This window comes from Gymnodraco acuticeps, unplaced genomic scaffold (assembly GCF_902827175.1).
Source record: "Gymnodraco acuticeps unplaced genomic scaffold, fGymAcu1.1, whole genome shotgun sequence".
Taxonomy (NCBI): domain Eukaryota; kingdom Metazoa; phylum Chordata; class Actinopteri; order Perciformes; family Bathydraconidae; genus Gymnodraco; species Gymnodraco acuticeps.
Window position 1 is genome coordinate 6,684 of NW_022991547.1, and position 25,211 is coordinate 31,894.

Consider the following 25,211-nt stretch of genomic DNA (forward strand, 5'->3'; position numbering starts at 1 on the left):
GCTTTGATTTTCAAAATAAAACTTATATTGTATTAACAACGTAAACACAACAAATGTGTATATTAATAAATAACAATAAAATAGGATAACATCTTAAAACTTCAATACAATAAAGTCAGTGGTTAATAAAATAACAATTGAATATAATCAAGTAATAAACAAAACACACAAACAATAACAATTTTTTTGTCTAAAATACTCTAAATTAAATGCACTTAAACACTATATTAAGTTATACAATTACAATAATATACAATATAATTGACTACTGGAAAAACAACACATTTAGGTAATACAAAATAGATATAGTAAAGACTTACAACTTAAATAAAATCACTAAGTAATTATAAAATACATTTGAATACAATGTTTTAACATAAATACAGCAAAGCAAGTTTTATAAGAAATAACAATAACATTAATTGTTACAACCTAAGTACAATGAATTAAGTGTTAAAATAACAAAAGACTAAATTGTACATAACTAAGAGATAACATAATAATAAAATAGGAAAGAATCGTAATAAAAAAATATCCTGACTAAATAGAATAGTAGGGTTTTAAATGTATTCAAATGATTTTTTAGTTATTATTATAAAGAGGAAAATACAAATCTCTTCGTATTATAGATACAAACTATTGAACTTCCGGTACCCTTATTAGTAACTCTGGTTAACTTGACCCTCATCATCCTCCGAGGCCACCTGCTGCTGTGATCCTGCTGGCCGGAGAACAACGGCGATCTGCGGCTACTTTTCTGCCGATAGTCGGGAAGCAGAACCAACCCGGAGGATTACCTGGAGGTAAGACAACAACCCACCAAACATATTGGTATTAAACATATTTATACTTTAGTGAAATCTCATGTTCTGAAGCTGCTTTGTTAACGATGTGTTTTGGTGATGATCAGGTCCCGTTCTTTCTTTTATGTGAAGCAAGCCACCAGACTTCAGTATAGAAATTGCCTAATTTGTATTTTCGCCAAGGTGGATAGCTATATGTACAATATTAACTGTTTTAATGAATTATTAGGATGAATACTTTAATTCGGCTCACAATATAACACATGAATTAAGCTACAAACCATGTGCACATTGTGATTTCCATTATATGCAACCTTTAAGGATACACATGTGCACCTTCAAAACAACAAGGTGGTATACTCGTATGCTTTTCTAAGTATGCCGATAAGCAAAGCAACATTTACGTGTTATAATTATAATATCAAAAATAACATGGAAGTTTTGCTCTATTAAAGAGCACACATTAACAGGTGTGTTTCTGTCAGACTGGAAACAGTACAGCAACTCATTAATTATGGATGGTTGTTGTTCATACATGTTTAATACGTCACAACAGGTGCACCATGGTAGGCAGAGCACAAATACACAATTACCTCAACATAAGTACAAATACAGGTGTTTGCATGCTGGAATAATGCCAGTGTTGGAGAGTCACTAAGGACATTTACTCAAGTATTGTACTTTGTTTGACATATTTGTATTTTACTTTCCATTTAATGCTACTCTGTACTTCTACTGCATTACATTTCAGAGTTAAATCTCATACATTTGACTCCATTACATTAATTGTAACACGCACAGTTACTTTGTACACATAATAACACATGATATGCTGATATGGTGTAGTACTGTACTACTAATCTACACAGTATTTAATGCATCTAATATATATATAATATATGTTGCAAATTGACAAACTGTTCTTACAACAGGATCATATTAACCATAATCATATATCACTTAAAAGATCCATTCTGATATTGAGTTCTTTTAAGACTTGAAGAACATTTAGCTGATACTTCTGTACTTTTACTTAAGAAACATTTTGAAATCAGGCCTTTTCCTTGTAGTGGGGCATTTTAATTAAGGCCATAGTATATGTACTTTTACTTAAGTAAAGGACCTTAGTACTTCTTCTAACAGTGATTAATGCTAACTTTTCTACCTACATTAACTCAGTATGTACACTTCAGTGTTTTGCACAAAGAAACCCACTAAAAGAGGATTAACAATCTGAGCTGTCCTTTGTTCCCCAGTAAAGATCATGACCTGAAACACACCTGAGTTGCACAAGAGCTTCTACATGTGAGGAGGAAAAGCAGATTAGTTCTGTGGGAACTGAGAGAAGAGCAGCTGGAAAGAGATTCACTGTAGAATTCCTGTTCCAAGAACAGGGGGGGGGGGGGATCATTTCGCTCGGCTCTCTTAAAGCGCCGGCTGTTTCGGCTCCCAAATGTATGGAGTCAGATTTGGGTCAATATTCTAGCACGTAAAACAAGCTACTCACGAGCGGAAAATGTGCTTTTACACGCGCATAAAATGACTCTCGCGCGCAGATTAAACCCCTGCGAGCGGCTATGCGCTCGCTCGCGAGAGAGACAGCCCTCTTGCTCCCTCGCGGGAGTGTCAGCCTCACTCGCTCGCGGAGTCTGTCTACGCGCGCGTGAAAAGTTTCTGACACTTTGGGGCGGAGCCACTGGACTTTGATTGACAGCTGCCAGGAAGCCCGGAGTTGCCAGGTTTGATAAATGCCTGAACTACCAAGAGCCGAGGAGTGACAGCTGCAAGATCAGTTGGACGAGATTGAATGGTAAAGTTGTCCATAAAAAACTATTATATTCGTTTTACTCCGCCGTAACCTTCGCTCCCTCTCCTCCTCTACCTTTGCCTCGTCGGTGCTCTCAGCCCTCCCTTCCTCTGATTCGTTCCAACTCCTGCCTCCAAACTCTGCTGCAGAAACTCTCCTCTCTACTCTCTCATCCACTCTGGACTCTCTCTGTCCTCTCACATCTCGGCAGGCTCGTCAGTCCCCTCCTGCTCCCTGGCTAAATGATGCACTGCGTGCTAATAGAACCGTCCTTAGGGCAGCAGAGCGGAAATGGTGGAAATCCAAACACCGTGACGACCTCCTAACCTATCAAGCTCTCCTCTCCTCTTTCTCTGCTTCAATCTCTCAGGCAAAAAAGCACTTTCTTTCAAGATAAGATCCAATCTTCCTATTCCAATCCTAAAAAACTATTTTCCATCTTCTCCACCCTCTTGGACCCTCCAAAAGCTCCTCCCCCCTCCTCACTTCTGTCAAGCGACTTTGTTACCCACTTTGAAAAAAAGGTTGATGATATTCGCTCTTCTTTTTCTGACTCACCTCTACTCACCGCTGGGTCACCAGACCTCCTTCCACCAACACACTAACCTCCTTTTCCCCTCTTCTCTCCAAGTGAGGTTCTTACCCTCATTACCTCTGCCCGCCCTACCACCTGTCCTCTGGACCCCATCCCTTCAAACCTCCTTCAGACTATCGCTCCTGATATTCTACCGTTTCTCACCCATTTCATCAACACTTCTCTAACTTCTGGTCGCTTTCCAAACAGTCTCAAGGAGGCAAGAGTAAACCCTCTCCTAAAGAAACCCACTCTCAACCCGTCAGATGTTATAAACTACAGGCCTGTCTCTCTCCTCCCGTTCCTGTCTAAATCACTTGAACGCGCTGTCTTTAAACAACTCTCCTGTTATCTCCATCAGAACAATCTTCTGGATCCGCACCAGTCTGGTTTCAAGGCAGGTCACTCCACAGAAACTGCTCTCATTGCTGTCACGGAGGAACTGCACACTGCCAAAACTGCATCCCTCTCCTCTGTCATCATCCTGTTGGACCTGTCTGCTGCATTCGACACGGTGAATCATCAGATCCTCCTTCGCACTCTCCAAAAACTTGGAGTTTCAGGCTCTGCACTTTCCCTCCTCACCTCATACCTGAAAGACCGTACCTACAGGGTGACTTGGAGAGGGTCAGAGTCCGACCCTTGTCAATTAACTACGGGGGTCCCTCAGGGCTCTGTTCTTGGTCCCCTCCTCTTCTCCTTGTACACAAACTCGCTCGGATCAGTCATTAGCCCGCATGGTTTTTCTTACCACTGCTACGCTGACGACACCCAATGAATTCTGTCCTTTCCCCGCTCAGAGACCCAGGTCGTTGCACGCATCTCTGCTTGTCTAGCTGACATCTCTCAGTGGATGTCTGCTCACCACCTCAAGCTCAACCTTGACAAGACTGAGCTGCTCTTCCTCCCGGGAAAAGATTGTCCCACTCTTGACCTAACAATCAACATCGGCACCTCAGTTGTTTCCCCGACTCAGACTGCAAGGAATCTGGGTGTGACCCTAGATAACAACCTGTCCTTCACTGCAAACATCGCTGCTACAACCCGCTTGCTGCAGATACACGCTTTACAACATCAGGAAGATACGTCCCCAGCTGACCCAGAAAGCGACTCAGGTTCTGGTCCAGGCTCTCGTCATCTCACGCCTAGACTACTGCAACTCCCTCCTGGCTGGTCTACCTGCATGTGCCATCCGACCTCTGCAGCTCATCCAGAATGCAGCGGCTCGTCTGGTCTTCAACCTTCCTAAATTCTCCCACACCACTCCGCTCCTCCGCTCCCTTCACTGGCTTCCGGTAACTGCTAGAATCCACTTCAAGACACTGGTACTTGCTTACCATGCTGCGAATGGATCTGGCCCTTCCTACATCCAGGACATGGTTAAACCGTACACCCCAGCGCGTGCACTACGCTCTGCATCAGCCAAACGACTCGTTGCGCCCTCGCTGCGAAGGGGACCCCAGTTCCCATCGGCGAAAACACGTGGGTTTGCTGTCCTGGCTCCAAGATGGTGGAATGAGCTCCCCATTGACATCAGGACGGCAGATAGCTTGCACATCTTCCGGCGCAAACTGAAAACTAATCTCTTTCGACTCCACTTCGAGCGATAGAACTATTAACGAAGCACTTTTATACTAATAAAGGACTGGCTTACCTAAAGCCAGTTGAGTAGCACTTGAAATGTTTGGCTCTATGAAACCTGATGTACTTATATGATTCTGTTTTCTTCAAGGTTGTGTCTTCCTGGTCGAATGTACTTATTGTAAGTCGCTTTGGATAAAAGCGTCAGCTAAATGCAATGTAATGTGATGTAATGTAATGGTCAAATGCAGAGGTTTCGTTACATAGTACCGTCCTGTACTACGTAACGACAATAAGTTGAACCTTCAATCTTCTTCATACTCAATACTGTGGGCGATCCCCACAGGAGCACTTTGGGGTGAAGTGTCTCAGGGACACAACGACTGCAGTGGGGTTTGAACCTGTGCTCCCCTGATCCGAACACCGACGCACTAAACCACTGCGCCACACGCCTCCCTTTAAACTTTAAGATGTGTGCAGTGAAAGACACAAGACCTTTGTCATAAACTAAAGTAGCCAACAGTTTTTACACAAGAACAACTTGGTTTATAATAACTAGCTGATTGTGAGACAATGAATTGGAATCTAAAAACCTTACATAATTTAATCAATTTTTTGTATTATACATTCAATATTTCACGACACCAAGAAATGCATTGGCAACAAAACTTGTCTTAAATGAGATAGTACCAAGTAATACTTCATTCTTTCAAAACAAACACACACTGACCAAACCTCCCATTAGAGTAGGTGCTTCTTTACTTTCCAGTTTTGCAATATCAGTTTCTTATAGATGAACGATGCATACATGATTTGCCATCCAGTTGGGCATCTTATGTACTGGCTATTTTGGAAGAGGCAGACTATAGTGGTGAGAAAGGAATTTTATATTTTTGATATCCTCCCAAGTTTTGTTTTTTAATGTTTGAGTAGTATTACTTATAGTACTTCTATTTGAATGCTGTTCTCACCACTGAGTAGAAGTAGAAAACGGTAAATAAGTACTCAAGTATTCTGTTTCTGTGTTTCAGGTGTGTGTGCGATGAGGATGTGAGGTGTGTGTGTGATGGCGTCCTCGTTCTCCCCGCTGCAGGTGGGGCGTCTGCAGGGTCTCAGAGCTCAGCTGCTGCGGCGCTACGAGCACCGGACGCTGGTTTCCTGTCTGTCGGGGCTGTATGGCTGCAGGTGGACGAGAGAGAGGAGAGAGAGGAGCAGGAAACAGCCGGAGGACTGCTGCTGCAACAAGGTGAGGCAAGGAGAGGGAGTAGGAGTCATTGAGGGGGGGGGTTTCATTCCTTATTTTTCTATCAAGCCACTAGATGCCTTAAACCATGGTGTCCACACTTTTGAATTGGCCCTCATCAAAGTCCAAAAGTATAATGGAATATGGCCCACTTTTCAAATCAATTCAAGTTTAAAACATTTTCTAACAAATCTTAGTTGAAAAAAAAGCCCAATAACTTATTTGTATAACAAGCTTGAAATATACCCGTCATATTTCCCCTTAATAAGAAATCTGAGGCTTCTGTTTTAAGGAATGAGCTGCAACACGTTTTGTAACAAAATCAATGAAACCCTATCGAGGGCTGTGATGAATGCTGTTGGTTTTCTTAAAGCATGTTCAAGTATCAAACCTACATTTGATAGTTTTTGCTAATTTATAACTTAACTTATTAGGAAATATCCATCACCTCGTTTGTTCTGTATGTGCCCCCCTTGCAGTTGATGAGTTGCTTGGCCTCCGATGGTTTGGATGATGTTATGCAGTGGGTTTGCTCAAAAATATAATAACATACTTTTACACATGCAACAAAGAAAAGAGGCCTTAACAATAGTCAAGGCAAAACTCAAATAAAATAACTAACAACTTAGGTATTCTTTCTTGCTTTCTTTCTTTGTTAAGGCTCGTATAACTTAAAGGGTAATCGAACGGTTAAAAACTGTTCCTCGACGACGTCTTTCTAAGGTTGCCCGTCACTTTTAGAGGAGGCACCGTGGGAATTGTAGTCTTTTATACTCTGGTTGACTACAGACGTCACGATTAAGTGGTCCTTCTTATAAAAAGAAAATACTGGCTCGAACAGTCACTAAAGCGTGGTTTCCCTTTACTGTAGTGAGTTATAAGGTTTGTGTGCATGTAAATGGTCTGCAAAGGCTACAAATCCTAAAGATCTGGAACATAGTGACATCACTAAGGAACACTCACGCTTCTATTGGCTAGCGCTCCTATGTGATAGCCTAAGGGGCAGGACATCTCTAAGCGATTGACCAATCACAACAGAGCAGGCCAGCTAACCAATCAGAGCAGAATGGGCTCTGGTTTCAGACAGAGGGTGAAAAGAGGTGCTGCAGCACAAGGAGACATGTCCCAGTAGAGACACAACAACATGTATATTCATTTCTACTTTCTGTGGCAATAAATGTGTTTTATTAAAAGTTAGTTTCATTTAAATGGTGTCTTCCCTGCGTACAGCTGGAAGGCGTCTGCTTGGCTCTGCTGGTTGCAGCTTTCTGCTTAACGCTGGTGTTTCTCTACTTCTGGGGACAGGCTAAGAACGACTACAATGACTTTGACTGGTGGGTGAAATGACACTGACGTTACACACACAAAAGCAAATGGAAAACACTCAACAAAGCAAGAAGCTGGGGGCAGTTATCGTGCAGTATTTAAGGATTTGATGTGTAGTCACATGTGCTGCTGTGTTTGTACACTTTGTCTATGCTGGTCTGGCCCTCCAGATGTTTCTAGCTGAGTTATTCATTTAAATACATTTAAAAGGTATATCATATGAATTTCAGTCGATTCTTTGTGAGGTATATATGCTTATACCCAGCACTCTTTGCCCCAAACCATTCCTATCTCCAAACTGGAATTTCATTTGGACCTCCACCACACATTTCCTGATAGTTGCTTAATTTGTTCTGAGATAACTTCTGTAGCTACATGAATTCAACGTACTTGACCTCTTGACCTCTCCTCTGTTTCCCCTGCAGGTTCACCTTCAGTACCCTGGGCTTCTGGTTCCCCTGGTCTCTGGTCCTGCTGGTCGTCGCTGCAGCTTTCTTCACCTACGTTACCGTACTCATGGTGAGGAGAACACTTCATACTTTATAGGTCACCTATTGTGCAGAATCCACTTCTTCATGTCTCTTCTACATCAACATGTGTCCCCTCTTCTTCATGTCTCTTCTACATCAACATGTGTCCCCTCTTCTTCATGTCTCTTCTACATAAACATGTGTCCCCTCTCTCATGTTACACGTGTCCCTCTTCTTCATAGTCTCTTCTACATCAACATGTGTCCCCCTTTTCTTCATGTCTCCTTCTACATCAACATGTGTCCCCCATCTTCTTCATGTCTCTTCTACATCAACATGTGTCCCCTCTTCTTCTCTTCTCTTCTAACATCAACATGTGTCCCCTCTTCTTCATGTCTCCTTCTACATCAACATGTGTCCCCTCTTCTTCATGTCTCTTCTTACATCAACATGTGTCCCCTCTTCTTCATGTCTCTTCAACATCAACATGTGTCCCCCTCTTCTTCATGTCTCTTCTTACATCAACAGTGTCCCCTCTTCTTCATGTCTCTTCTACATCAACATGTGTCCCCTCTTCTTCATGTCTCTTCTTCATCAACATGTGTCCCCTCTTCTTCATGTCTCTTCAACATCAACATGTGTCCCCTCTTCTTCATGTCTCTTCTACATCAACATGTGTCCCCTCTTCTTCATGTCTCTTCTACATCAACATGTGTCCCCTCTTCTTCATGTCTCTTCTACATCAACATGTGTCCCCTCTTCTTCATGTCTCTTCTACATCAACATGTGTCCCCTTTTCTTCATGTCTCTTCTACATCAACATGTGTCCCCTCTTCTTCATGTCTCTTCTTCATCAACATGTGTCCCCTCTTCTTCATGTCTCTTCAACATCAACATGTGTCCCCTCTCTTCATGTCTAATGTCTCTTCTACATCAACATGTGTCCCCTCTTCTTCATGTCTCTTCTACATCAACATGTGTCCCCTCTTCTTCATGTCTCTTCTACATCAACATGTGTCCCCTCTTCTTCATGTCTCTTCTACATCAACATGTGTCCCCTCTTCTCCATGTCTCTTCTACATCAACATGTGTCCCCTCTTCTTCATGTCTCTTCTACATCAACATGTGTCCCCTCTTCTTCATGTCTCTTCTACATCAACATGTGTCCCCTCTTCTTCATGTCTCTTCTACATCAACATGTGTCCCCTCTTCTTCATGTCTCTTCTACATCAACATGTGTCCCCTCTTCTTCATGTCTCTTCTATCTACATCAACATGTGTCCCCTCTTCTTCATGTCTCTTCTACATCAACATGTGTCCCCTCTTCTTCATGTCTCTTCTTCATCAACATGTGTCCCCTCTTCTTCATGTCTCTTCTACATCAACATGTGTCCCCTCTTCTTCATGTCTCTTCTTCATCAACATGTGTCCCCCTCTTCTTCATGTCTCTTCTACATCAACATGTGTCCCCTCTTCTTCATGTCTCTTCTACATCAACATGTGTCCCCTCTTCTTCAATGTCTCTTCTACATCAACATGTGTCCCCTCTTCTTCATGTCCTCTTCTACATCAACATGTGTCCCCTCTTCTTCATGTCTCTTCTTCATCAACATGTGTCCCCTCTTCTTCATGTCTCTTCTTCATCAACATGTGTCCCCTCTTCTTCATTGTCTCTTCTACATCAACATGTGTCCCCTCTTCTTCATGTCTCTTCCTACATAACATGGTGTCCCTCTTCTTCATGTCTCTTCTACATCAACATGTGTCCCCTCTTCTTCATGTCTCTTCTACATCAACATGTGTCCCCTCTTCTTCATGTCTCTTCTACATCAACATGTGTCCCCTCTTCTCCATGTCTCTTCTACATCAACATGTGTCCCCTCTTCTCCATGTCTTCTTCTACATCAAACATGTGTCCCCCCTCTTCTCCATGTCTCTTCTACATCAACATGTGTCCCCTCTTCTTCATGTCTCTTCTACATCAACATGTGTCCCCCTCTTCTTCATGTCCTTCTACATCACCATGGTTCCCCTCTTCTTCATGTCTCTTCTACATCAACATGTGTCCCCTCTTCTTCATGTCTCTTCTACATCAACATGTGTCCCCCTCTCTTATGTCTCTTCTACATCAACATGTGTCCCCTCTTCTTCATGTCTCTTCTACATCAACATGTGTCCCCTCTTCTTCATGTCTCTTCTTCATTCAACATGTGTCCCCTCTTCTTCATGTCTCTTCTACATCAACATGTGTCCCCTCTTCTTCATGTCTCTTCTACATCAACATGTGTCCCCTCTTCTTCATGTCTCTTCTACATCAACATGTGTCCCCTCTTCTTCATGTCTCTTCTACATCAACATGTGTCCCCTCTTCTTCATGTCTCTTCTTCATCAACATGTGTCCCCTCTTCTTCATGTCTCTTCTTCATCAACATGTGTCCCCTCTTCTTCATGTCTCTTCTACATCAACATGTGTCCCCTCTTCTTCATGTCTCTTCTACATCAACATGTGTCCCCTCTTCTTCATGTCTCTTCTACATCAACATGTGTCCCCTCTTCTTCATGTCTCTTCTACATCAACATGTGTCCCCTCTTCTTCATGTCTCTTCTACATCAACATGTGTCCCCTCTTCTTCATGTCTCTTCTACATCAACATGTGTCCCCTCTTCTTCATGTCTCTTCTACATCAACATGTGTCCCCTCTTCTTCATGTCTCTTCTTCATCAACATGTGTCCCCTCTTCTTCATGTCTCTTCTTCATCAACATGTGTCCCCTCTTCTTCATGTCTCTTCTACATCAACATGTGTCCCCTCTTCTTCATGTCTCTTCTACATCAACATGTGTCCCCTCTTCTTCATGTCTCTTCTACATCAACATGTGTCCCCTCTTCTTCATGTCTCTTCTACATCAACATGTGTCCCCTCTTCTTCATGTCTCTTCTTCATCAACATGTGTCCCCTCTTCTTCATGTCTCTTCTTCATCAACATGTGTCCCCTCTTCTTTCATGTCTCTTCTACATCAACATGTGTCCCCTCTTCTTCATGTCTCTTCTTCATCAACATGTGTCCCCTCTTCTTCATGTCTCTTCTACATCAACATGTGTTCCCCTCTTCTTCATGTCTCTTCTACATCAACATGTGTCCCCTCTTCTTCATGTCTCTTCTACATCAACATGTGTCCCCTCTTCTTCATGTCTCTTCTTCATCAACATGTGTCCCCTCTTCTTCATGTCTCTTCTACATCAACATGTGTCCCCTCTTCTTCATGTCTCTTCTACATCAACATGTGTCTCCTCTTCTTCATGTCTCTTCTACATCAACATGTGTCCCCTCTTCTTCATGTCTCTTCTCATCAACATGTGTCCCCTCTTCTTCATGTCTCTTCTACATCAACATTGTGTCCCCTCTTCTTCATGTCTCTTCTTCATCAACATGTGTCCCCCCTTCTTTCATGTCTCTTCTACATCAACATGTGTCCCTCTTCTTCATGTCTCTTCTACATCAACATGTGTCTCCTCTTCTTCATGTCTCTTCTACATCAACATGTGTCCCCTCTTCTTCATGTCTCTTCTTCATCAACATGTGTCCCCTCTTCTTCATGTCTCTTCTATATCAACATGTGTCCCCTCTTCTTCATGTCTCTTCTTCATCAACATGTGTCCCCTCTGTGGAAAGAGACTCTGAAAGTTTCAGGAACAAAGATTCTCTCTCTTTTTGATCCATTTCTATAAAAACCTGTCTGAAAATGAGCTGATCAGATTTTGGCCACTTTGTGATGTCATAACGATGTTTTGGCTTGTGTAACCATTAGCCAATCAGCAACCAATGTAACCCCCCCCCCCCTTATCACCTGCATCTCCTCCTAGAGCTCCATTGAGTTATTTGTAACCAGATCTCTCTCAGAGGGGCGTGGGGAGGGGCTCCTTATTTTCATCTAAAGTAACAGACAGAGAATCAGCACTTTGGAAACAGGGCTGAAACAGAGGGGATTATGGGTAATGCTGCAATGATCTGTTTGGTGTTTCAGCCAAACAGAGACAGGTTCTGGATATATCTGAGACCTGTGATATATTGATGTAAAACAGTATGATAGGGGACCTTTAACATTTATTCAGGATATTGGGAAAAAGTATTTTTTCTGGTATAATACATAGAATGGTGGTACTTGAATGCAGGGTTAGTGCCTCCTTGTGTGGTTCAGTGTAAAGGCCTCAGTTTATCACATTATCACCAGGTCAGCAGGTCGTCCATTTTATAACCCTGAGAGGTCAGAGGTCAGAGGTCAGACACACTGCACTACGTACATGCTTATTCATCCGGATGTGTGGCTCTATTGCTTTTAAGTGATGTGCTGTTCAAGGTAAACATGTTGTTTTGGGTAATTCCCAGAAAGCAACTATTTTAAGTAAAAAGTAAAACTTGTGTGTGTGTTCCTCGTGCAGCTGCTGGCGGTGTGTTTGCTGTCAGAAGGTCAGAAGCTTTATTTACACTGGAGTCACAAGGTAACAGTCTCTCACACACTCAAAGTCTAATGTCAGCTGCTTATTACTGATTTAATTTAGTGTGTTAAATATAACAACATCTTTGTGATGGATCCCCCCCCCCCCTCCTCCTCCTCCTCCTCCTCCTCCTCCTCCTCCTCCTCCTCCTCCTCCTCCTCCTCCTCCTCCTCCTCCTCCTCCTCCTCCTCCTCACGATGATGAACTGTGGATTGAAGTTTCTGTTTCTCCTCAGATTGGGATCGTTGTGAGTCTGACGTTCTCCATCGTAGCGACCGCTGTGTTATCTGACCTCTGGAGCAAAGAGCTGACCACGCTGCTGCTCTCCTTCCAGGTCTCTAAATCTCTCAAATATCTAAAAAGAAAACGTGCAAATGAAATAAAACCCCACATATCAAAATGTGTTTGTAGAAGTGAAACATGTGAAGGTCTACAGCAGTGCTTCTCAAACTTTTTCTCAGCCAAGTACCCCCTGACCGACCCCGAACATTTTTGGTCGAAAAATATATATAATATAAATAATCCCAATATAGTGACGTTCCCTCAGTGTGTGATTTATTGCATGCATTACAACAAACTAAGGATATTTTTATTTTATGCATGAAAAATAATAACATAACGAAAACAAATGTAACCAGGAGTTTTTCAATTGAAGTTTAACAAACCAATGAACAAAATGATATATTATGCAAAACTATACAATACACACATTTGACATGTTTATATGAGGTGGTTCTAGGAATATTTTATATACAATTGTGTTTTCTATTTAACTTATTGTACTAAGATTATTTTTGTAATCATGCATGGTATTTTTTTAATTAACTTTTTTCAGTTTTAAAAAAAATCTCACGTACCCCCTGCAGTACCCCAACGTACCCCTAGGGGTCCGCGTACCCCCATTTGAGAATCACTGGTCTACAGGGCTGAAGTAAATTCAAATGAAAACTGATCCACACCTTTTTACTTTCGATATATACGAAAACAACGTAATCGAAATAAAACGATAATTTTTTTATTATTATTATATATTTTTATTTTTTATAATTTTTATTTATTTTTGGTTTTTCAGTTGAATTATGCTTAAAGTTCAGGGTAATCAACTGTTAAAAACATACTGTTCATATTTTCTTTCTCCAATAAATGGATGTTTTCAAAGTCAATGAATAATCGCATTTAATAATCGCAAGTTTGTAGCAGTGGCCGCAGAATAAATATATTAATTTAACAGTTTGGTTAAACCACTAAGTCCGACAACGCCACCCCGGGAATTTCACCCAGGGAAATGTGACAAGTTTTAAGTCACTAGGACACACAGGTTCGGTTACTCATGGAACAAGAGACGTGGTCCAATTATCAAAAATAGAACAGTTTATTTGTATACAATAGTAAAAATACAATTTATAAAAACAGTCACACAGGGCTATATCCAAAAGGGAGAACGAACAAGGGGGCTGTTTGACCCAAATAATCGAGATTATGATTTTTGCCATAATCGAGCAGCCCTAACTTCACCCCAAATTGCCCCTGTGGGGATTGTCCACAGTACTGAATGTATATAAGTCGCTTTGGATAAAAGCGTCTAACAAGTGACATGTAATGTAATGTAATAGACAGTAAGTAGGTACCCGAAACTTTGACATGGCGTACAAGAGAAAAGAAAAAAAGCTGGTTATTACATTGACAATTTACTGAGAATAGTCTAAAGCTGCGAGTCGACAGCATCGTAGACATAAACAAAAAGGCCGAGGGTAACCCACTACCAGAAGTATTATTTTGCCGCTCTGTCTCCAGGTGACTGCTCCCTTCCTCCATGTGGGGGGGGTCTTCCTGCTGACCGCTCTCTCCTGGCCCGTCGCTCTGCATTTCTTCCGCATGACCAGCAGAGGTGAGGAGAACATCTGGGTCTTTGAATTTACTTTTTGTAATGATTATGTACTTATATTTGTATATTTCTGGGCATGTGTAAATGTTAACTGGTGTAAAAATAAATATATTACTCAAAAAACTAATACTAAAATAATGAAAGTTCTCTCTGTGTGTTTCAGTGAGGGGGGGGCTGATCCTGGGGTTTTACCTGAGCTTCCTGTCCGTCCTCTATCTGGTTCCCCTCGGTCTCTACTCTCCTTGTATCAAAGAGGTCAGGACCCTCGGACCCCCGCCGGCCCTCATCGGACACAGAGGGGCCCCCATGGTGAGCGGGAAACAAAACTGAACTTTATAACATATAAAGCTTATTACTTAATTGTTTTATTTAGTTTATCCCAACATGTTCTTTGTTTCAAGTTGAAGGCTTTATTGTCATGTGCACAGGAGCTATAGTGTAGATATGTCAATGAAAAACTGAAGTCACAGGCTCCTCCAACAGAGCAACATGAATATATATAGGACATCACTAACAAAACAGATACAATAGCACAAGAGAATGTTTGGAGATGTGCAAGTAAATACAAATAAAATACAAATAGTGCAAGAAGAGTCCACATGTTCAAAATACTAACAGATGTTTTTACAAAGAATATAAGGCAAACAAACATGACTTATCGTATGCCTTAAAGGTCCCATGTCATGCTTTTCCGGTTATCACCCGTCCCCTTGTTGTTATGAAGGTTTTTCTGCATGTAGACGGTCTGCAGAGTCACAACCCCTCAAAGTACACCCTGTAGCGAGTAAAGCTCTAACACAGGAAAGACCTGTCTGTGCTGCCCCAGAACGCCTCGTTGGACATTTCTTCCTGGGTACAGTGACGTGACCATACCCAAATGGACCCATTGGTCCAAATAGACCAATCCGTGGAGCTCCTCACACACACACACACACACACACACACACACACACACACACACACACACACACACACACACACACACACACACACACACACACACACATACCATGTATACATCACTTCAGGGGACATGCATTTCCTGGAGACTTATCCTAACCTTAACCATAACCAACACATGCCTAACCCTTACCCTTAACCTTACCCTAACCCTAATCCTAAACCTAACCAACTCTTCACCCTAAAATTAATGATTCCCCTCATGGGGACCTCCAATTTGTCCCCATAAGGGAAGCCAGTCCCCACACGTGACTATGTAAACAGATTTAGGTTCCCACAAGTATAGTAATGCTAGACCACACACACACACACACACACACACACACACACACACACACACACACACACACACTCTCTTTCTAGTCGACCTCAACAATGGAAATATGATCAGTAGAAATGGCCATGACATGGGACCTTTAAACCCAAAATCACTTGTTTTTTTGTATAATAATTAAATAATAAAATAACAAAACATAGCACCGCCGAGCCCACAGTGATGTGTTAAAGGTAATTGTTTTTCGTTGTTTTTAATACTCATACGCATTCACAAAGAAAAGCAGCAAATTCACACATCTGATAACACAGAATATATTTGGGTCGATTCACGTGGAAAAAATGACCTACATAATGACTTGATTGCAAAAGTTGCTGCTCTTAAAAGGTCATAGAATAATTCTGAAATAGTTGAACCCTTTAACGTCAACAGGGAAGATTTGTAGAGTTTAGATACAAACAGAAAGTGTAAAACCAAACATATTCTGGGATATTTGTCCTCACATCCTTCCTGCCCCAGCTGTTTGGAGTCACCTATGCTCGCACTTTTGGTTCTTTTAAATATTTACATTCCTCAGTGAGAAAGCAACTACATTCCCTGACTGCAGCGGGGTCTACTGATGGTTAGATTAGAAGCATTCATTGTTATTTATACAAGTACAATGAGAAGAGTAGACAGGGTATACGCAGGAGTCCTGAAGTCACATGTAAGACCTTTTAAGACCTTTTTTAAGACCCTTTCCATACATTTTAAGACCTCATCGCCACTTAGTTTTAACCGGTTACCTTGGCGACACACTTTACCTCACATTGACTATATACAGTATTGATTGTCCTTCCTCCTTATCTTCCAACCATTTGCGGTATTTTTGGAACTTTAAGTATTTTTGGAATTTACGGTATTTTTGGAACTTTAAGTATTTTTGGATATTTAAGTATTTTACGGTATTTTTGGAACTTTAAGTATTTTTGGATCTTTAAGTATATTTGGAATTTTAAGTATTTTTGGAATTTACGGTATTTTTGGAACTTTAACTTAACTTTTTAACTTTCCATACATTTTAAGACCTCATCTCCACTTTGAGTTGTAACCGGTTACCTTGGCGACACACTTTACCTCACATTGACTATATACAGTATTGATTGTCCTTCCTCCTTATCTTCCAACCGTTTGGACGCTAACTTGCATTTCCCCATAACGATGTTGCTTAGCAACCGGCGTAAACAGACCTTCGCACGCTATCAAGCAGTGAGCGTGCGATGTCCTGTTCAGATGACGTCAAACCCAACGAGATGCCATAAATAAACTACACAGAATCACACTACACACCTACGCCATGATTACATTCAGGCAGACTGTAGAACACAACCTCTCTGGACCATTTATATACTTATTGAAAACAAGCTACAACATGTAACACCTTGGAAAATGCCCTTTAATACTTTTTAATAGCCTTCATTTTCGCTAAATTGATTTATCAACTTGTATACATCTGTAGGGTCTGCACTGTTCTCTACGAAGTGAGTGGGTTCACCGAGTTGTAGATATCCATCAGGGAGGGCGAGGGCTGCTTGTATGACTCTCTGAAGCCTCTTCACTTCTTCTGGTGTGTTTATATATCCAGGGTTTTGTGTAACTGTGTTCCAGCTGGCTCCAGAAAACACTCTGATGTCGTTTGAGAAAGCTGTGGAAACAGGAAGTGAAGGTCTGGAGACGGACGTCACCATCAGGTCAGTCAGCCGCAGGTTGAAGTGGTGCATATATGGAAGATTATTCGCCTTTTATTGAAAATATAACATGATTTTTGTCATTGGTTGATACTATAATGGTTGTTTGTATGAAGACTCTGAATACAATTTAACTTTCTAGTATAAAAAAGTAGAATAAAGTGTATAGTATTTTGTAAAATGTTGAAAAAAAGTAATGTTATAGCCTTCAAATATATTGAAAAAAGCCAAATAGGAAATAAGAGTTGATATCTGATCCGTGATGCGTCGTTTTTATTATAGATATTGATATACAGTTTAGATTTCCCTGACATATTGGCCTCACTAATGACAAATAAAGGGAACCGACAGATTACAATTCACTCATAACATTTGATAACATGTGATAAATAAGTACATGTATTGATCGATCATCATGTCCTGGTTGCAGTGTGGACGGAGTCCCCTTCCTGATGCACGATCAGACGCTGCGTCGGACCACCAACGTCCAGCACATCTTCCCCAACAGAACCAACACGGCCGCCTCCTTGTTCAGCTGGAGCGAGCTGCAGAGCCTCAACGCCGGAGCCTGGTTCCTCTCCGTGAGTCTCAGGAGATTTTTTTATTTAATTGTGATCACATTTTTATTGAGATTAATACACAACATGTACAACCAAAAGCACACAGTGGCGATTCTAGAGTCTGTGGGGGCCCTAGGCAAACATTCACTGGGGGACCCTCGAACCCCCCCCCCGGAGCGGAGCAGCGCAACTGAAGTTATGAGCTTTTGACGGCGCGCTATGCATGGGGATCCCTTGAGGGGGTTACCCGACATGTCGTTGCAGTAAATTAAGGGGTGTTTCATGTTGTCGTAGCTGTGGACCTTCTTAATCTACCTTCTTTGGGGGGCCCCCTTCTGGTCCGGGGCCCCAAGCAGTTGCCTGTTCTCAAGGTGCGCCCCTGAAAGCACAACACACAATACATATGTAAGCTGAAAATAATAACGATAAAACCATAAAGATGCATCGTTTTCTTATACTTTTTATTTTTTAATGTAACATAAATTATGCAATCTTTGTTTTAACCTTTTTCATATTTCTTTCTAAAATACTTTGTCTTTTTAAGTGAGATTTTAAAGGAATTAATTGTTTTATTAGCCATTTTTGGCTTTTAATTTACATTTGTTTCCTCTTTTAAAACTGCACAGCTCTTCCACCTTAAATTCTGATGAACTGCAGATTTTTTAAATGTTTCTCAGCAATGTTTCATATTTTCTTGTAAACATTTCAAATTTTTCATATTTTAGACGTAATCCTCCTACTGTGTGTTATTTATGCACTAAATCAAATTGCCTGCATGTGTAAACCTACAATAGTGGCGCAGTCAGTCGGGCTTGGACTGGGAGCTGTAGGATCGCCGGTTCAGGTCCCCGAACAGACCTCAAAAATGGAGTGTGGACTTCTACTTGGAGAGGTCCCTGTTCACCTCCTGCCCTGCCGTGGTGCCCTTGAGCAAGGCACCGGACACCCCCCACTCCCATTGCGCTGTACAATAGCTGCCCACTGCTTCTAGTATAGACTCCTGGTACTAGGATGGGTTAAAAGCAGAGAACACATGTCGCTGTGTGCTCTGCATTAAAAAGGGTTTCATCCCTCCCATTATTATTATTATTATTATATATACTGCAGAGGATACAAGCGGCCGAGATGGGTTTTCTCCGCAGGGTGGCTGGCGTCTCCCTTAGGGATAAGGTGAGAAGTTCAGTCATCAGGGAGGGACTCTGAGTTGAACCGCTGCTCCTTCGCGTCGAAAGGAGCCAGTTGAGGTGGTTCGGGCACCTAGTAAGGATGCCACCTGGGCGCCTCCCTAGGGAGGTGTTCCAGGCACGTCCAGCTGGGAAGAGACCAAGGGGTAGACCTAGGACCAGGTGGAGGGATTATATCTCTTCGCTGGCCTGGGAGCGCCTTGGGATCCCCCAGTCAGAGCTGGTTGATGTGGCCAGGGAAAGGAATGTTTGGGGCTCTCTGCTGGAACTGCTACCCCCGAGACCCGACCACGGATAAGCGGGAGAAGATGGATGGATGGATGCTGCAGAGGAAAATACGCTTTTTTTTTTAAAAGAAAAAAATATATAATTATGATGCATCATCTGACTGTTATAATTGTATAGGTTTAACTGTAATATAATGTAAGCATTTTTTTGTTTTAACCTTTGTGTATTGTGTATCACTATTGCTTTATAACAGCGGATATTTTTAACCATTCTTTCCTTTTTAATTTGTAAAACTTCTGACTGAATTCAGCACCTTTTTTAATATTCTTATAACTGCACAGCTCTTCCACTTTAAATTCAGATAAACTTCACATTTCTGGACATTTTCCGAGCAGTTTTCATGTTTATTGCACTTTCTTTTTTGTATACTTATTTTACATTTTTTAAATAGTTTTAATTCGAGTTTGCTCCTTTTTTTCAACAAATGTACTCGTATTACTGTGTTTACATGTGCACCCTTATTCACTAAAGCAAATTGCCTGCATGTGTAACCCTACACGAGGCAATAAACCTAATTCAGAACATCACATTAGAGATAGTAAACATAGATATTGACTTTACATGTTGCGTAACAGGACGAATGGCAGTTAATTCCCCATCACAACACCCCGTCCCCCACAATGCATCACTCTCTGTGCTCCCTGTTGCATCACTGATGAGTTATTGATGTTTTCAGAGCGACCCGTTCAGCACCGCCGGCTCTCTGTCTGCAGAGGAGCGTCTGCGCGCCGCCCAGCAGCCCGTCTGCAGCCTGCAGGCCTTCCTGCAGCTGGCTGCGCAGACAGAGCAGCTGGTGATCTTTGACCTCTACCGGCCCCCCAGAGGTCATCCGTTCAGAGACACCTGGATCCACCGCACGCTGGAGGTCATCCACGAGTCCTCCATCAACTCCTCTCAGGTCAGTGCTCCTCCTGCTCTATTCACACTGACGGGGCTTCACTGACGGGGGGCTTCACTGACGGGGGGCTTCACTGACAGGGGCTTCACTGACGGGGGGCTTCACTGACAGGGGCTTCACTGACGGGGGGCTTCACTGACAGGGGGCTTCACTGACGGGGGGCTTCACTGACGGGGGGCTTCACTGACAGGGGCTTCACTGACAGGGGCTTCACTGACGGGGCTTCACTGACAGGGCTTCACTGACGGGGGGCTTCACTGACGGGGGCTTCACTGACGGGGCTTCACTGACGGGGGCTTCACTGACGGGGCTTCACTGACGGGGGGCTAAAGACAGAAATAATGACTAAATACTGGCTGCAGTTTGAGCCTCTAACCATCACTTTTAGGTGGAAATACACTTGTTTGCAATAATGTGTGTGTGTGTGTGTGTGTGTGTGTGTGTGTGTGTGTGTGTGTGTGTGTGTGTGTGTGTGTGTGTGTGTGTGTGTGTGTGTGTGTGTGTGTGTGTGTGTGTGTGTGTGTGTGTGTGTGTGTGTGTGTGTGTGTGTGTGTGTGTGTGTGTGTGTGTGTGTGTGTGTGTAGGTGCTCTGGCTGCCCTCTGACCTCCGCTCTCTGGTGCATCTCTCAGACCCTTCCCTCCAGCAGACGTCGGGCAGCCGGCTCCCCCCGGAGGATCTGCAGAGAAACAACATCCTGAGACTCAACCTGCACTACAGCGACATGTCCACTCAGAGCCCCAGGTGTGTGTGTGTGTGTGTGTGTGAGTATGTGTGTGTGTGTGTGTGTGTGTGTGTGTGTGTGTGTTGTGTTCCTGTTAGAAAGATCTCCCTGGTCCCCGGCTTGAGCTTCAATCTCAGGATCCATGTATCTGTGATCCTCTCCAGAATGGAAGTAGTCACCAGAGCATCAACTAGTTCCTGAACAGTGTCCTTCACATGCTGATATCCAAGAGAGGGAGTTACACAGTCACAACATGGAGGAATAGAAAGCAGTATTCAATGTTTACTTCAGATTAGCTCCACGTCAGCAATGAGCATGCTTGTCATATGTCTCTCTCCATAGAGGCTGAACCATCATGTTAATCACATAGCTATCATCTGCCTCAAACAGTCCTGATGCTCTTCTAGGTCATCACACATCCTGTCATGTTCACAGCTACAGTTGGGATACCTTTGTTATCACGTCACTCTCATGTTGGAAGAGGACCTTCAGTATTTTCCCAACAGTTATCATATGTTCTCTTCTCTTGTGTGTCAGTGCGTACTCAGCGAGTAACGTCAGCACTAACCTGTACGTGGTGACCCAGCCGTGGCTCTTCTCCCTCGCCTGGTGCTCAGGGGTTCAGTCGGTCACCACCAACAACCCCCAGCTGCTGAGCTCCATCACCGCCCCGCTGTTCCTCATGGTAACTCTCAACCACACTGTGTACAAGTACTCTGAATGTGTACTTGAGTATTTCCATGTAATGCATCTCTTCCCACTAAGTTTTGAAGCACAATTGTACAATTAAATACGTATGTCCGCCAACAAAATAACTTTAATCCATTTGATATTTACATATAGCCCCTTAATAAATGTACTGTCCATACTTTGCTTTTTATGGTATCCATTTAATAAAAAGTGCATTTAGTCTTCCTCATGGTAACACTTCACCACACTGTGTACAAGTACTCTGAATGTGTACTTGAGTATATCCATTTTATACATCTGTGTACCTCGTCACCACTACATTTTAGATGCACAGTTGTACTTTGAAATCAACGATATTTGTCCGACAGGAACAACTTTACAGTCTATTTGATATTTACAGCCCCTTAATGAATGAAATGTTCAGTACTTCTTGGGGTTGTTATGGTATTAAACATTAAGTGCATTTAGATTTGTATGTTTTAACGCTTCTCTTTTGTATCTGTGTGTGTCTCAGAGTCCAGAGGAGTACAACCTGATGTGGATTCTCACTGATCTGCTGTCTCTGCTGCTCATCATCCTCTTCTTCATCTTCCACTGGTGATTTCAACTCACAGTTTGTGCATCCTTAACTCTTACTAGAACAGCTAATAACACACTGTAAATGTGTGTCTAATCCTTTCAAAGGAAAAGCAGCAGGACATCTTCACAATTGTTAGACAATTAGATAAACAGATAAACTCTGTGGTTGAGTCCAGTTGTTATCACCGGTCCAAGATTAAACCGGTTTGATCCTTTTTCGACTTTGAGCGTGTAATTCATGCCTTTGTTTCTACGCGTCTAGATTACTGTAATGCACTTTATGCCGGCCTAAACAAGACCTCGCTGGCACCGCCTGCAGCTGGTACAAATCGCTGCGGCTCGGCTGCTTACAGGAACCCGCAAGCCTGAGCACATCACACCAATTCTGGCTTGCCTCCTCTGGCTTCCCCTCCTCTGGCTTCCCTCCTCTGGCTTCCCTCCTCTGGCTTCCCTCCTCTGGCTTCTCTCCTCTGGCTTCCCTCCTCTGGCTTCCCTCCACTGGCTTCCTTCCTCTGGCTTGCCTCCTCTGGCTTCCCTCCTCTGGCTTCCCTCCTCTGGCTTCCCTCCACTGGCTTCCTTCCTCTGGCTTCCCTCCTCTGGCTTCCCTCCTCTGGCTTCCCTCCTCTGGCTTCCCTTCACTGGCTTCCTTCCTCTGGCTTCCCTCCTCTGGCTTCCCTCCACTGGCTTCCCTCCACTGGCTTCCTGTCCATTTTAGAGTTCATTTTAAGATGTTATTGTTTTTAAATCACTTAATGGGCTGGCCCCAGAGTACATCTCCGACCTCCTACAGGTGTACACCCCCTCAAGGGCTTTGAGGTCGGCTGATCAGCTGCTGCTGGTAGTCCCTAAAACAAGGAAAAAGACCAGGGGAGACCGAGCCTTCTCAGCGGTAGCCCCCAGGCTCTGGAACGACCTGCCCCCCTCATGTCAAATGTGTGTGGGACCTGTGTTTTGTCAATTACTAGGAGATGTGTTCCAGCATATATTGGTACCATAGTTTACTTTGCAAGTTGGCTGGTGAGCCCGTTTTCTGCTTGTCTATCATTGGTTAATGAAACCTCAGTTTCCTCTCACCCGGTTATTTTACATTTGTGTTACTTCCCTTTGGTTCCCCTAGCCCAGTAGGGAACGTAACAAACTTTTAAGTCCCGCCTGAAGACCCACCTCTTTTCCCTCGCTTTCGAGTCAGTCTGAGCTAAGTTTTATCGATTGTTATGCTTTTATTGTCTGTCCATAGCCTTTGTGTGCCTTGTATTCATTCTTATGTGTGCCTTTTATCTATCATTGTAATATTATATTTTATTATAATGTTGTTTGCTGTGAAGCACTTTGGTAAACCCTCTGTTTTTAATATGTGCTATAGAAATAAAGTGGATTGGATTGTTAGCTGGCACCATGAAATGTTTTTACGTGATAAATGATATTGAGATATAGTAGAGTACAATTAAAAGCAGCATGACATTCCTCACTAGTACAAGTACTCCACATTATATGGAGCTACACTTCTCGTTAGAAAGACTGCAGAGAGGAGGTGGGATCGGGTTCAAGTGTCTCGTGTTTATTGTTCTGCAGGTGGAGAGAGCGCGGCCTGGCTTTCTGCTCCGGCACTAAAGTCTCTCTGGATAACGGCACGTACAGCAAGTTCAAAGCAGGTGAGCTGCTTTTTGACTAATGTGAGGAGAGGAAGAATTAAAGAGATGTATATAAACATCCGAGACACTCAGGAGTTCATGGCATACTTTGCTTTAACATGTGATTGTGTATCGTACTATGACTTTCTTATTAACTCTTAATATTATTTTGCAATGCATTTTATACTATGACTTCTGTTTTCTGTACAGTTTTTCTTTTATGACATACTATACTATACTATACTTTTTTGGACATAGTGTAGCATGACATTTTGGGTTATTTGTACGGCTGACAAGTTCAGGCTCTGAGAAAAAAGCAAGAAAACTAAATATTTGGTGAATTAAAATGAAGCAGGTAAATAATGAATCTCTTAAATTGCAGCGACTATTAGGTTTGATCCTGTAACGGAGCGTCCACACTACAGCTTCAAAAAAAGCTTGGAGCTGGGCGTGTCTGAAGCTTGGGGATTTTATTCAAGCAACGCGACCAACAACCAATCACATGAATCTCCCGCCCCCGACATACAAAGCAAAAACCCCGGGGATTTTATGGGAGCAATATATATATATAAACTCCCCAAACAGGCGAAAACCTACCAGTTTCACCCACTGTCTCTGCCACCTCCCTCCATGCCTGGTTCCTCCGGTTTGTATCCCGGTAGGTGAAGAGGGTCTGGTCATACAAAACCGGGTGATTTGCTACGGCGATAATTAGTTTCTCCTCCATCTTTTTTTGAAATATAGAAATGAACGGCGGGATATCTCTCCCAGCTTAGACGCGGTTTGATTGGCTACGGCTTGATCTGTCAGATTTTCCGAAACGGGATTTGATTGGCTGGCGCTGGCTACTCCGGCGTCTCCGGCGTCAGAAGTTGAACATTGTTCAAGTTCAGAAGTTGAACATTGTTCAACTTCTGACGCCGGAGACGGACCGCTATGCTACCCACAACTCAGTTCGGCGAAAAAGCGAGGCAACGTGTGTAGTGTGGACGGGCCGTAAGGCAGATCTGCTGCTGTCATGTGGAAATGTTTTCTACACAGCTAACGTTTCTTTAACCCTCACCTGTCCGCCTTCCTCCTCTCAGAGATGAGTGACATCTGGTCCGTCTCCAGCATCAACTCTCAGGCAGAGAGGACGTCCAACCTGGCAACCGTGATGCAGCACTAACATCTGGAAACATCTCTGATCACATCTGGAAACAACTCTGATCACATCTGGAAACATCTCTGATAACTTCTGGAAACAACTCTGATCAGTTCAGTCAGACAACTCACGTGTTTCTTAATATGTTTATTCGAAGCAGCATATAGTTTGAGTTTGGCGTCTAGGCTCGGGCCTCATCACTCCACAGATTTACAAAGAACATTGAGTGATGATTAGATAACTATCCCCAGAGCTTACAGGTGGAAGCTGTGGTGGAAGCTAGAGTGGTGGTGAGGTGGAAGCTGGGGGTGGAAGCTGGGGTGGAGCTGGGGTGGAAGCTGGGGTGGAAGCTGGAGTGGAAGCTGGG

The 25,211-nt window shown here is 42.9% G+C and overlaps 1 protein-coding gene across 6 annotated transcripts; it reads left to right on the top strand.

Annotated features, from left to right (window-relative positions):
* Nucleotides 1-676: 676 nt before the first annotated feature.
* LOC117533513 (glycerophosphodiester phosphodiesterase domain-containing protein 5-like) lies at nucleotides 677-25,066 on the top strand. 6 transcript variants are annotated; one of them, XM_034197284.1, is made up of 16 exons: nucleotides 677-803; nucleotides 5,797-6,011; nucleotides 7,239-7,342; nucleotides 7,760-7,853; nucleotides 12,246-12,305; nucleotides 12,538-12,636; nucleotides 14,097-14,190; nucleotides 14,351-14,496; nucleotides 17,069-17,151; nucleotides 17,579-17,729; nucleotides 19,857-20,078; nucleotides 20,663-20,820; nucleotides 21,338-21,485; nucleotides 22,005-22,087; nucleotides 23,642-23,721; nucleotides 24,786-25,066. In XM_034197284.1, exons 2-16 carry the CDS (start codon nucleotides 5,832-5,834, stop codon nucleotides 24,866-24,868), a joined length of 1,785 nt encoding a protein of 594 aa, XP_034053175.1. In that variant the 5' UTR covers nucleotides 677-803; nucleotides 5,797-5,831; the 3' UTR covers nucleotides 24,869-25,066. The 6 variants fall into 6 exon arrangements, 5 of the variants coding, with proteins under 5 accessions (XP_034053175.1, XP_034053176.1, XP_034053177.1 ...); XM_034197285.1 differs by having other exon boundaries at nucleotides 697-831; XM_034197288.1 differs by having other exon boundaries at nucleotides 779-803; nucleotides 5,859-6,011.
* The last annotated feature ends 145 nt before the right edge of the window (nucleotides 25,067-25,211 follow it).